Source organism: Cyprinodon variegatus, unplaced genomic scaffold (assembly GCF_000732505.1).
Source record: "Cyprinodon variegatus isolate N-32 unplaced genomic scaffold, C_variegatus-1.0 Scaffold198, whole genome shotgun sequence".
In the NCBI taxonomy this organism is placed as follows: Eukaryota; Metazoa; Chordata; class Actinopteri; order Cyprinodontiformes; family Cyprinodontidae; genus Cyprinodon; species Cyprinodon variegatus.
In genome coordinates this window covers 458,840-472,099 of record NW_015150651.1, presented here as the reverse complement: position 1 = coordinate 472,099, position 13,260 = coordinate 458,840, and the positions used below count along the sequence as shown (strand labels likewise).

Here is a 13,260-nt window from a genome sequence, read left to right as displayed (position 1 = left end):
TATCTCATTATAATGAGATACTATCTCATTATAATGAGATAGTATCTCATTATAATGAGATAGTAACTCAATATAATGAGATAGTATCTCATTATAATGAGATACTATCTCATTATATTAAATATACTATCTCATTATAATGAGATACTATCTCAATATAATGAGATACTAACTCAATATAATGAGATACTATCTCATTATATTGAGTTACTATCTCATTATAATGAGATACTATCTCATTATATTGAGATAGTTTTTTTTTTTTTTTTTTACAGAGTGGCGGAAACGGGCTTCCATACAATAGGGAGTACCAATATGGCAGCTGGTGACTTTCCAGCACCGTGTAATATCAACAGCCTATCAGCAATCCACTGAATAAAATGAGATCAGTGGTCGGTCACCATAAGTTACGACATATCAGGTTTTTGTATCTTTAAAGATGAAAACATTTAATTCAGGTTGTTTTTGTTTTTTTTTGATAAGGGTCACGACTCACCATATTAGGTCCATTGTACGTCTGCTGTCTTCCTCTGTAAAAACAATAAAGGATTAAAATAAAGTCGGAGCTTCCATGGAAAGTTCTTTCTGGTGTGATGCCAGCACCTGAAAAGAGTTCTGGTCATGTCATCCATGTCTGCTAATGAGCTCCCAGAGGAGTTCCTGCTGCCTCGGCGCTCCATGGACAGACTCCTGCCTCTGCTGCCGGCATGGACCATCTGAGGATAGGCCTCTCTGGATCGGGAGCGGCCCCGCTCTGGGAGGACCGGAGATGAAAGAACGTCCCTTCGCACCTTCCGCTGTCTGACAAAACAAAAAGGTGTTGATTAATGTACGGTCTGTACGGAATGCGGCGCTTTGATTAAAGGAAAACTGTTACTTCTTGAGCTCAGCCTCCTTCTGCCTGCGCTGCCTGTCCTGGATGTAGGCAGTGGGGTCAAAGCGAGGAACCCGAGAGCCTGCAAGATGCTAGATGTCAGAACAACAAGCCACCTTTATAAGATCTCTGCTTTTCAGTTATTTCTCTGCTTTTCCTTCTTCCAGTCCTACCTGTGGGCGAAGGGGATGGCCTCCGTATGTGAGGACGCGGCCCTGAAGAGTCGGCTCTCCTCCCCCTCTCCCCTGACCTCAGTCCTCGGTCCTCCTGCCGTTCCCTGGAACCGGACCGAGCTCTGGCGGCTACGTAGCCGGGCCTCCTCTCACGCGAAACAGATCGGTAGACCTCCCCGTCTGTCCGGGAGCCGAGGCGACCCGACACAGGGGTCACTCTGCTGCAGAGGCACCAAGGACAGAAGAGCTCAGTCACTGAATCTTCACATGTTTCATCCATGGAGGAGAATGAAAGAGAGGAAGTAAAGATCTAGTACACGCTTAGATTGTCTAACCCTCTCCGTAGCAACGCCAGCTCATTGTTGAGGCTTTGGACCCGAACACGGAGAGCACACTCTGACGCTCTCAGCTCCTCCAGCTGGAGACGAAGGAAGGAAGATTAAGGGCAGCAGAAATCAAAGCGAAGGTGGAAGATGGTCTCCTCTGAACCTTCACCTGCTCCATCAGGAGTCGCTGTTCTTGGCACCTTTTGCTCGTAGAGCGCTGACTCCTGGCCCTCTCCTTGACCAGCTGCTCCTCCAATGTTCGGACCACGTCTCTGATCCTCCAGTCCTCTCGGTCCGCTGCAGAGCCACTCCCCCCCGTCTGTAGTCGATCCAGAGCCTTGGCCATGGCCTCCTTCTCTTTTTTCACTGCAGCTAGCCTTAAGGGAAACCACTGGGGTTAAAAAAAACGAACAGGTAAGGTTTACCTCTGGATGAAGAAGAGGAGGGTGACCTACTCCTGTCGCAGTCGCTGCATCTCTAGGTCTGTAGATTTGCTGCCTCCATGGGAGGTGAAAGTGCTGATCTCTGCTCTGAGGGCTCGGATCTCCTTCTGCAGGGCGGCTGGGTCCGGCTTCCCCACGTAGGGCAGTGGAAGAGGGTAGTGGATCCTAGTGATGCAACAGAACCATGATGCAACATTTCAAATGAGGCCAGAAGACGGCTCTGCTGAAGAGACCCAAACCTGTCAAACTCCACGGTGTAAATCAGGATCAGGTATCTTTTGGCGGTTAGCGCCGACTGCTGCTGATGGCCACGAGGACGGCTTACCACACCTGCTTTCCTGTTTCGGAGCAGCTCCAGGTCGGCGTAGGTCAGGAGGTCGAGGGTGACCGAATCACTGGTCTGAAAATAGAAGTTAAGATGAAGGATGGAAGCAGGCTCTCTTCTGATGAACTCCTCATTGAATTAAAGGTCTGGTTGAATTGTTGGAACACAATTTTGGTCACTTTACATTCAACAAGAGAAACATTGACTTTCTCCTTCAGGCCTTTAGATGGCGATATTACGCTTATGCTGCATTCACACCAAGGTCGTACTGGGCGTCTGGTTTACATGCAAAGTCTACGTGGGACTACATCGAGAGGATGCTGGGGTATCAACCAATCAGAAAAGAAGAGATTTTTGGGGGAGACACACTACCTGCAAGCTGTCATTGCTTCTGCAGACATTCTGCATATGAAAAATAATTATCAGGGAGTTAAACTCTAAAGGTTAAAAAAAGCTGGAAGAATGGATTGTTATGTACGTAGAAAGAACATAGAGCGAGCTCTGATCATTATTGCTGCACTAAAACATTGTTATGAACTTTGGATAAATAGTTCATAAATACCCAAATTAACTAGAAATGATTTTATATTCTGGTTCTTGCAGTTTTTACCTCAAACCTTAAAAACTCTTTCTATTCACTTCCAGTCTCTACAAATGGTAGCGGCAAATCCCCCACATGCTGGTCGCAGCAGAGAGCTTTCAGCTGGGATTTCCAGGGCTGCCTCCCAGTGGTATTTTGGAGGTCTGGCGCTCCCAACAACAACTACATATTTTAGTGACATCATAATCCTGATGAACTGATGATCAGAGGATGTTTGGAGGGGGACTTTCTCGCTTAAAAATGCGCTAAAACTATTTTTCCCCATCATAAAGTAAATAAAGCAAAGCTGCTCTCTATGTTGAAAGTACAGAACAGAGCAGATAAACAACCAGAGCATCGAAGCAGCAAAGCAACTGGACCACAGTTTGATCCAGCACCCAAATTTCTGCTTTTGCGCATTTTTGCCGCTCATAACGCCTTTGGTGTGAACCATGGATGAAATTTTGATTTCAGAAGTTTGGGAGGATGCAAGCATTTTTTTTATTTAACTCTTAAATACAAGTTCAGCATGTTTTCTAGTAGTTCTTCTGTGTTTGCTTCCTCCACTTTATCCTGCATCTCTGCATCCTGACAAAATATTTGAAAGCATGACATAAACAACTGGACAATTTGGGATGCAACAATCCATGTAGACTAAAAGCATAGTTATGCAATTATTATGAGCTTGGATATCTAATGTATTCCTTAATAGTATTATTTTCCTGTCTTAATTGTATTAAAGCTACAGTGTGTAATTTTTAGCGACATCTAACGTCCAGACTGCAGACCGCAGCAACATGAACATCTTCCCCCCACTGCTTCTCCCCCCCCAACAGTATGGCGAGCGTTACGGGACAAAATGTCTTCCACGACGTCCGCATCACCTACCTTCTCAAGTGATGAGGTTTGTTTACATAGATAATTTTACAGATAGTATTTCATTAGTCTGTGTAGGGTATAGATTTCAGCACCGTCTCAGTTCATCTCTCTCAAATTGCCGTAGTTACTTTCGAGCGTAATGGGTGATCTCGCAATCGCTAGTTTGTTGGCTCTGCGCTGCCGTAGCGCAAAGATGTCTGCCTCCATGGCTGCGAGACCCGCTCCTATGTAATTATAAATAACGAATTCTAAGGCAACGCAAATATTAAGGTTAAGAGGCTGAGCTCGTAGATGATGATAAATAACATAGTTATGTATAATATATTACATTTCTGACCGTAAATCCCTGTAATTATTACACACTGTAGCTTTAATGTATAACAATACATTTGATTTATCAGCACTTTTAATAAAACTAATATACTTTACAATGTTACTGAGAGCTTTATAATTCGGAAGAGGATCTTGAAGAGGATCTGCTGCTTTATGGAGTCAGTGAAGCTGTTTAGGAGGGCTGTTACACAGTTCTTTGAATTTAACTCACGCTTTGATATTTACAGAAGTCTCTTACTTTTCTCTTTCTTTCTTCAGACACCCTGGCTAATAATCAAATATCCAAACATGCACGACCAATTTAAAGATTTGTGTAAATTAATACACCTGATATTACAACCCTTCTAGGTTATGTGACCCAAGAGAAGAACAAATGCCTAATTTACAGAAGCAGATTCCCTCACAAACTGTCGTCTTCTGCAGACCCATGTTTTTTTTCTACAAGACCGTAACTTCTGGACCATTTCAGTTATCTCAATAAATGAAAAAAGATCACTCCATAAATCAGTTTTTCTGTGGTAATTAGAAGGGAATCCAAGTTAAAAGTCAGAGCAATGCTTTTGAAAGTGGGGGGCAGGCCCCCTAGAGTGGGCACAGTGTAATTACAGAGGGGACATGGAATGTAAATCCCTTTATTGTCCCACAATGGGAAAATTCATTTTCTGCATTTAACCCATCCCCTTGGGGAGCAGTGTGGGGTTAAGGGTCAAGGGTTAAGGGTCTTGCTCAGGGACCCAGAGTGGAGGTTGTGGGGATTGAATCAGGTACTTGCAACCTTCTCATAGCACAAGCACAATGCTCTAACCACTAGGCCAACACTAATGGTAATTTTTTTTCCTAATTATTGATAGAAATATGAATTATGTTACACTAAAATAAACTACCATTTTTAAGGTGCTTTTCTTTTTACTTAAAGAAGATAATATTTCATTTTCTTAAATATGTAATTTACTGCAGTTGAATTTTCTTTGTTGAACCGCTGAAAAGGTTCCCTGTAAATAAAAGGGGAACCGGCAACAACATTTTGGGAACCTCTGCAGATGTGGCCAAAACGTTTATCACTATATATTTCTTAATGTCAGTCAATATAATTTCGATATTGATATAAAAACGATAAAAGCCTAAGAAAAACAGCCAAGAAGGACCACAACAGATGATTGTAGAAACTCAATGATTTAGCTATGTCTGTTTAAAAAAAAAAAAAGAAAGAAAAAAAAGATAAATGTGTTTTCTTGTAACTATATTTCTATGTTTTCTTTTTTTTATATTATTATTATTAATTTTGGTTCTCAAGCTCCCCGTCAACATTTTCTTCTTTTTTAATCATCTTATTGTTTATATTATTACATGTCTATTTATTTTTTTGTTTGTTTATCTTGTTTAATGCTCAAACGAATTGCCCAAGGTAGGATTATAAAGGTGGTCTAAGTCATGTGTATAGGACTCGTCAAAAAAGCATTTTAGAAATAATTGCTTTGAAAAATAAAAATAAAATTAAAAATACACATAAACCCAAAAGATCAGTCAGTGACAAACTCACAGAGAGAGATGTTTATTAAAATGTTAGAAAAGTGTCTCTTTAGGTCAGATCACTGATTTTGAATTAAATTATATTGAGATATACTTAAATCAAACCTTTAGTGCAGATCTGCATTCAACCAAAGGTTTATAAAGGATTAAGAGTCTGGATGTTTTTCTTGTATTACAGTCACTGTTATTTTTGTTGCACTACAGTCATAAAATGTGAGACGACTGACGCTGACGTTTCCTGGGCCTCAGAGACGCCTGAACATTTCTCACTCGACTGGAAACGCTGAACTCTAGAGACTGAGCGTGTTCATCAGCAAATCTCTTCATTCCAATCTAAACCTTTGGGAAATATGAAAACCACACACTGCTCCTTCTACATCAGAATGTGGAGTTATGAGTACTATAAGGGAGTAGCGGCCTAGTGGTTAGGGCATAGAGCTTGGAATCCAGAGGTTCTGAGTTCGGGTCCCTTAACCCCACACTGCTCCCCTTGCGCTACACACAAAGCGAGCCAACTGCTCCCAAAGGGGATGGGTTAAGTGCAGAGGTAAATTTCTCTAATGTGAGATCAATAAAGTTCAATTATTATTATTATTTTACCACCTTATAAACCTACATTTTTAAGAAGTCCATAGATATGAATTAATGAGTGATAAACAGTTCAAAAACACCCTGAAAGACCGTTTGAAAGCACAGGAGACGCCTCAGATTGTGTTTATCAACATCTTTAAAGCGACTGCAGCAGAATGGTTTTAATGGGAGGTTTTGCTGGACGGAGCCGACATTGTGGCACTAAGGATGCAATGACCCACATTTTTTTTCTGTCCTGATCTCATATTTGACTTTGGGTATCTGCTGATCCGGATACCAGAGCTCTGCTTGCTTTTATAGTTATTGTTGATTTGTTAAATCAATAATAACATATGCATATATATGTATACAGTATAAGGGCGGAGCAAGAACATATGTGTGTCCTGAAGCCTTTTTCCAGAAGAGTTCACCATGTTTAAAAACCTTACAATGGTGTCATGTGCCTTTAATGAATAGCATGTTTGAAAGAAAATAAAATTATATGAATATTATCGTTAAATAAATCTCACTCAGAATACTGTTACGCAATATAAAAGAAGCGACCGGTAAATGTTGAAGTTCTAAACTTTGAATTTCCACCCCTGAATCCATCTGTTCTCCGATTGGTTTGTTTAATCTGTAGTTTCATGGCATTGGCCAATCAGATGACAGGAACAAAGGTTTTGCTTCAAAGTTGGTGGATTTTCCCTCTGATTTACCAACCCAGTGAGCCCAAAACGTACCTTCCTCACAGCCGATTCCAACATGCTACAGAAAATAGGAAACTGCTTGAAGTTTCCCGTTTTGCGAGTGAGATCTTCAATATCTGAGGGAGGGGAGGGAAAAGAATATGAATACCCATCCAATGTGTGCTTTAGATGATATCTAGCATGACAAGAAGACGCTTACATGCAGGATCAAACTCCCCCCTCCACTGATCTGCAGTCACCGAGTCAGAGATTTCCACCATCAGCAGATTCTTATCCAGCTCTATCTTCACAGAAAACTCCACTCCACGAAACACGACATCCTCCGTCAGCTCAGAGCCGCCTTCCATCACGCCGGACCTGGACAGGAGGAAATCAGTCAGTGATCCTTTATCTGCATTTTTTATTCTTACATCGTATAGATCAGAAGCATCTGGTAGCAAAGAGCTGGATGCTTGAAAGATTTATTTGTTATTTGGGATGAAAATATTTACAAAAAGAGCCTAAAGTAGAATTCAGAGCATCAAGATGAGCCTGATGGCGACCGGATCAAATATTTTACATCTTCCATCATGTGTAACGACACAAGCGAGTTAAAGAGAAAATCACTGCAAGCATTTTGTGAAAAATTGTTTTCCCAGCAAGACAGGGAGATCATTTAAAAACTATATATCATGTGTGAGATTATATTTAAAATAAGACCATGATCTACACCATGATCCCAGAATAATGTTTTTAATTGCTCCACATAATTTTTGTTACTTTCCTCATTGGTCTCTGTTTTTATTTCACTTTTTAAACCAGCTGTTTTGTAGCAGAAGCTGAGTTTACTGGAGTTTCTCTTTCCACTTAGAGGAGATTTTCAGATCAATATTAAAGGCACACTATGCAACATTTTTCAGTTAATTAATGTGTTCCATAATGCTTTGGATGATTAAATGAGTCATTTCAGGTTGAACAAAGGTATTCTCGGCCGCCCTGGTGGTCTGTGGGGGAAATACCGCACTTGCAATTGCAGGAGCACCGACCCGCACCCACAGGCTCAGAAGTCTCGTGAGAGTCAGTCTTGCTTTACGGCGAGAACTGCTACACGCCCCCAGTTAAAAGCATTCTCGTTGCTAGCACAGTAGCTACGTTTACATGCGCAAAATTTCCCCGATCCGATCCAAACCTTGGTTGATCGGAAATTCAAAATCTCCGTTTACATGGACACAAAATGAAATGATCCGATCATGACGTGTGTATACATGTACCAAGCGTTGGATCAGATTAAATATTTTAAGCATGCGCAGAACTTCCTGCCAAACTTGGCAGTTCTGTCTGCGTCTGGTTTTTGGGAGGCCTGACAAACGATGCGCTCGGAGCGAGCGGAAAGAAAAAAGGAGAGAGGAGGAAAAAAGCGCTTGGCAGCGAAATGTCCGAGAGAAAATGTAGAGAATGAGCGATTGAACCGGCGTGGGAGAGCGAGTGGGCTGTGGAGAGAAGCGAAAAGAGAGAAAAGAGGAAGAGGAGGAGGATAAATTCCTGCTTCCTGCAGCTTTAAATGAACTTGAGTGTATAAGTCGGCGTTCCTAGACTCCCCCCGCCATGTTGTTCACAGCGAGAGTGAGAGCGACCGGTGGTTTCCTGTTGTTGACAAGGCGGAAAACGTCACGCTGACGTCGCACACATGCGCAGTGAAGATTATTTTACTCTTTAGATCCGAATGGGTGTTTACATGGACGCCAATCGGAATGGCGATCGGCAAAAACCACCTCTCTCATTCGGAATTAAATTTAGATCCGATCGGACCGAATCGGATTAGAATCTTCAGTCTGACATGTTTACATGAAACATTTTTGATCTGATCAGGCCTTCAATCCGATTAGTTGTGTCCATGTGAACGTAGCTATTGGCGATCTTTGTGCAGTTATGCTACGTTCACATCGGACGCAGCAAAATTGCGTCTGCTGCTTCATTTTTGCTGCTTGTACGAGTTAGTTCTGACGCGCGGCTGAAGCAGCTTTGCTGCTCTGGCTGCGCGGTGCAAAAGTGTGTCTGACGCGCTTTGGGCGGAGCTTCACTATCCTTTCTCTGCCTTGCAGCTATATTTGCTGTGATCAGTGGGAATAAAGTAGTTTTAATATGTGTTTAAGTGAGAAAATACACCTGAAAACGTAATCAGTGCCGTCAGTTCATTCAGATTATTATCCTGCCTTCAATATTTTTTCTGTTGGAGCCGCTCAGACCCCCACATACCAGCGGTGCGCCGACAGTAGGGATCCCTTCATCAGCCGCCTCTGGCCTGGTCGCCTCCTCGCGGTTCACCACGGCAGCTGGTAGGTGTTTTTCATCTAAATAATCCCAACTGCATATTCTGCCGGCAGATTTCTGCATTTTAAGTTAATTTAGGCGTCAATAAACTGTTTAAGAGGAGTGATCATCAGCGCTGTGTCTCTCTCCCTGCGTCAGATGCTTAAACGCGCCCGATGCGCTGCTTCAGCTGCTCAGACGTGCTGCGCCTGCTGCTCAAAACGCGCCGCGGGACCTTTTGCTGCGCCTTGACATTACGTTGCATGTAAACTCGCTGCTTCTGTCGCGCCAGCTGCGGTGTGAACGCAGCATTAGTCATTCGTTGCGTTCGCCTGTCTGCTAAGCTCAAAACAACCGCGCCTGGCTTGACGGAGAAACCAGGAGAACAGCTGTGCATATTTACGACAGTGCACTTTTACTTTCGCCCTCTGGGGGGAGCCTCGCTGGAAAATCAACACCGGTTGCATAGTGTACCTTTAACGACTGCCTGATCCAATATTAATACCGGTAATTAGTCCATAATTCAAAAAAAAAAAAAAGAAAAAGGCCAGCATCTAAAATCTGAGATTTTCTCAGGCTGAGAGAAACCTTCTGGTTGTGTAACCTGCTGGTCAGTTGTTCTCATACCTGTTGAAGTTAACTATAGTTTTCTTTTTTTCAGTAAACTCACTTAAACAAGTCCTTTCTGATCATCGCCACGTATAAAAAAAAAAAGTAACAACAGCACGTATGATTCTCACTGATATCGGCCAATATTGGGATCAATTAATAGGATTTTGATAAGAAAAAGTGCAGGATGACTCCGAAATTATGGCAATGAATGATTATATTGTCCTTTTGTGGCTACTTCTAACTTTTATAAGGCTAACTTGTATAAGTACATCTTCCCAAAGGTCAATCAACTTGATTTTTATTTTTTTACACTGGAACTAAATAAATAAAAACAACCAACAACAATAAAATAGTAGAAAGACTCAGGGAGCACAGATCTCTGCCAATCAGATTTATACCAATGGATAAAACTGTCACATGATCTTAATCATTACAAAAAATTCTTGGATTGTTTCTTGGCATAAGACAAAGTTTGATGAAAAATTTCATTAAAACCCACTCATAACTTTTCAAGTAATCCTGGTAACAAACAAACATGACTGAAAACATAAGCTCCTTGGCAGACTCTTAGCGGCGTTAATAAAAAGAAATACACCTGCATCAAAACCAAAGTTAATAAAATGGAAAAAAAAAAAAAACACAGACAAACCCAAACAATCTTTAAACCCCTGTAGTGTGTCATCTTTGATGCCGTTGTTGCTGGCAGGTCCTTAAAGGAAAAGTCCGGTCATCAAGGAATAATCAATGGATCAATATCTAGACCTAAAACTAATAAGATCGCAGTGATTTAATGAATTTAGCCTTAATCAGTAAAAGAATAAAAATTATTTTCGCTGAGTCCGGGACCGGCCATTTTTGCCCAAATATAGTTACACCTCAGTCCTGACATCTTCCTGTAGTTAGAAGTCCGATCATATTCAGAATTCAAACTTCTAAAAGTACTTTAAATATGAAATTATTATACACTGTTCAATACATTATGCGTTTTTAATTAAGAGTAATTTCACTTGAATGTGCTTTACTGGACACATCCATGTTTGTCAAAGAACACTACTGCCACCTTCCGGTTTGTAACGTCACAGTATCGGCTGTTGATCAAGTCCCAATGCTGTATCTGGTGTTTGTCACAACGCACCATTTTCCAAGTCATCTTGAAAACATTCTTCTTTGAAATGTTGGCAACATATGAAGTGTTTTTTTCTCTCGCCAGAAGTTCGATGGCAAATCCTCCCTCTTCAAGTTGGCAATCCAACGATGAACCCGTCCGTGTAGGATCAGGAATCGTAAAGGTGAAATAACTTTTTTTTTTTTTCATTTTAACCCGACATAACAACACCCAACTGCCATTCACGTGGGCATTGTCACTTTAACTATAGCTCTTGCGAATTTCAATGGTGAAGTCCTCTTTAAATCTTAAATATTTGTTGTTAATTGCAGATGTGTCTAGTAGTTCCCATTGATTTCACTTGTAAAGAGGGGAGAATGACATTAGGCTTACCGTACCATGACGTCACTGCTGGAAGATGTCAGGAGTGAGGTGTTACTATATTTGGAAAAAATGGCAGCTCCGGGACTCAGTGATGGCAACGTTGTCATTTTTAAACGCCAAATTCATTAAATCGCAGCGAACGTATTAGCTGATTATTCCTTGCTGATTGGACTTTTCCTTTAAATAGAATCTGCAATAGGTGCAAAGACTTCAAGCATCATTTTGACACAGATTTCAGTAACTAAAGAACAAATAAAAAAAGTAATTAATGTGCATCAAAATGGAGTGGTTCAAATTTATTGTAATTTATTACAGATTTGGGACTGCAGCGGGCAACAATGAGAAGCATTAGCCCTACATGCACAAAAAATAAATAAAAATACAGAAAAAGGGAACACAGAAAAGTCGTAAAACTACTGAGGACAAACCAGCTCACCAAGAGCGTCAACTAATCAACCAAAGATGTCATTAAGGAGCCCAGAATGAGACCTAAAGCATCACAGGTTTAAAGCTTCTGCTCATGATGCTGATCCTACAGGTCAAAGACTGGATGCAATCAGCTGCTTCTCCTTAGATGAAAGCTTTGAACAAACCAGAGCAGATGATCTGATTGAACTGGATCTATGAAGTGCCTAGAGATGACAGGTTGTTAACAGTTACCTGATCTACCTGAAATGATCCACCTATTCATGCAGTTCTATAGATTAATTCGACTTTGACCACATCGCCTAGTTTATAGGTGAGAAAAATGCAAGTTATCGTTTATTAATTTAACCTGATATCAAATCATCTTATTGATGGACTAAAGATGAACTGATAGGCAGGCATTTTTGTAAAAACCTGAGTTTTCCCTTGCATCAAAAAGATCTTTCCATAAAATGAATAGTTGAAGACTTTTACACTATGCTGAATTTAAAAAATATTACATCATTACATTTTTTCAAATATTACTTTTTCAAGTTCTTTTAAATACTAAATAAATAAACAAACAAAAAATTAATACACATTTTTGAAAGTTTTCATCAGATATAAAAATCAGGAACGTATCTGGTTAATGAAAAAATAAGATATATAAAATATGTGAAACTTCTGATTTCCAATGAACAGAGATGTAGAGCTATAGTTTACAGACGCTCTAAAATACTCATCGATCCTCCATCACTTTACCATCAATAAAGGTTAATTACCACTAAAAATATTCTTAGAATGACCTTTAAAGCCTTTAAGACACTGAAGATTGATAAAAAGGACTGATTTGTTTCACAAAATAAAAAACATGCATTCAAGCAGTGTTTGCAAAACTGACAATTTGATGACGATTGTAAATCTTCTTATGAATTAAATTAATACTATAAATGAAAGGATTTAATTTATTCTATAATTTATTGAGTAATTCTATATTAACAGCATTTCTGATTCTTTTCTTTTCTATTAAAAAAACCCAACAGATTTGGTATTTAACATAAAGAAAATTTAGAGTTTTCGGTATGATGTGAGACATTTATATAATTTCTAAAGTAATTATGATGATTGATGATAACCTGAAATGTAAATGTGTTCTTATTCCTTTGACCAGCGGTCAGCTAACCATTGTGCTGGGCTCATATTAGCTAAGCTTAGCTAGCGTTGGACATCACTGAAACATATCTAATTTTTCGGACATTTAGCTTAAAAAGGGAAGTATGTGGGTCATGTTACTGGGTTGTACTATACTCAGTCGGACCACACAGCAAACAGACAACGGGTGGTTAATGTTACCTTAGGTTGCGGTAATTATCCTGAAAGTGTTTGGCTGTCAGCGCATAGTTGTTTGGAAACGGTCAGAGGAGCTAGTTTAGAGAGTCCGATGGGACCTCCAGACATCGAACTGAAGGACTCAGGTCCCAAACAGATCGTTACCCATCGGTGGGAAACTAGAGTGGAAACCGAGAGCGGTTCAACAACCGGGAACCGTTAAATTCTTCTTCTTCTTCCGTTTGTATGTAGCTTCTTCTTCTTCTGATTTAATGGCGGTTGGCAACCAACTTAATTGAGCATTACCGCCACCCAGGCCAACTGACAGCCTTGGCTGAATCCGGGACAATACAGCCAATACATACTATATATATATATATATATATATATATA

At 40.4% G+C, this 13,260-nt stretch overlaps 1 protein-coding gene across 6 annotated transcripts in view; it reads right to left on the bottom strand.

Moving 5' to 3' along the window:
* ccdc61 (coiled-coil domain containing 61) overlaps positions 1 to 13,110 on the bottom strand; it is an 18,178-nt gene extending 5,068 nt beyond the window's left edge. For 2 of the 6 annotated variants that reach the window (XM_015379671.1, XM_015379672.1), the window contains exons 1-11: positions 12,892 to 13,110; positions 6,943 to 7,100; positions 6,777 to 6,859; positions 2,056 to 2,216; positions 1,829 to 1,981; positions 1,543 to 1,750; positions 1,365 to 1,465; positions 1,048 to 1,268; positions 878 to 956; positions 604 to 801; positions 497 to 530 (exon numbers count right to left, since the gene is read on the bottom strand). In XM_015379671.1, coding sequence (XP_015235157.1) covers positions 497 to 530; positions 604 to 801; positions 878 to 956; positions 1,048 to 1,268; positions 1,365 to 1,465; positions 1,543 to 1,750; positions 1,829 to 1,981; positions 2,056 to 2,216; positions 6,777 to 6,859; positions 6,943 to 7,090 — 1,386 coding nt within the window. In that variant the 5' untranslated portion in view covers positions 7,091 to 7,100; positions 12,892 to 13,110. The remainder of the gene's footprint in view (positions 1 to 496; positions 531 to 603; positions 802 to 877; positions 957 to 1,047; positions 1,269 to 1,364; positions 1,466 to 1,542; positions 1,751 to 1,828; positions 1,982 to 2,055; positions 2,217 to 6,776; positions 6,860 to 6,942; positions 7,101 to 12,891) is intronic. The other 4 variants (XM_015379674.1, XM_015379676.1, XM_015379673.1 and 1 more) reach the window with 3 other exon arrangements.
* Positions 13,111 to 13,260: the final 150 nt, after the last annotated feature.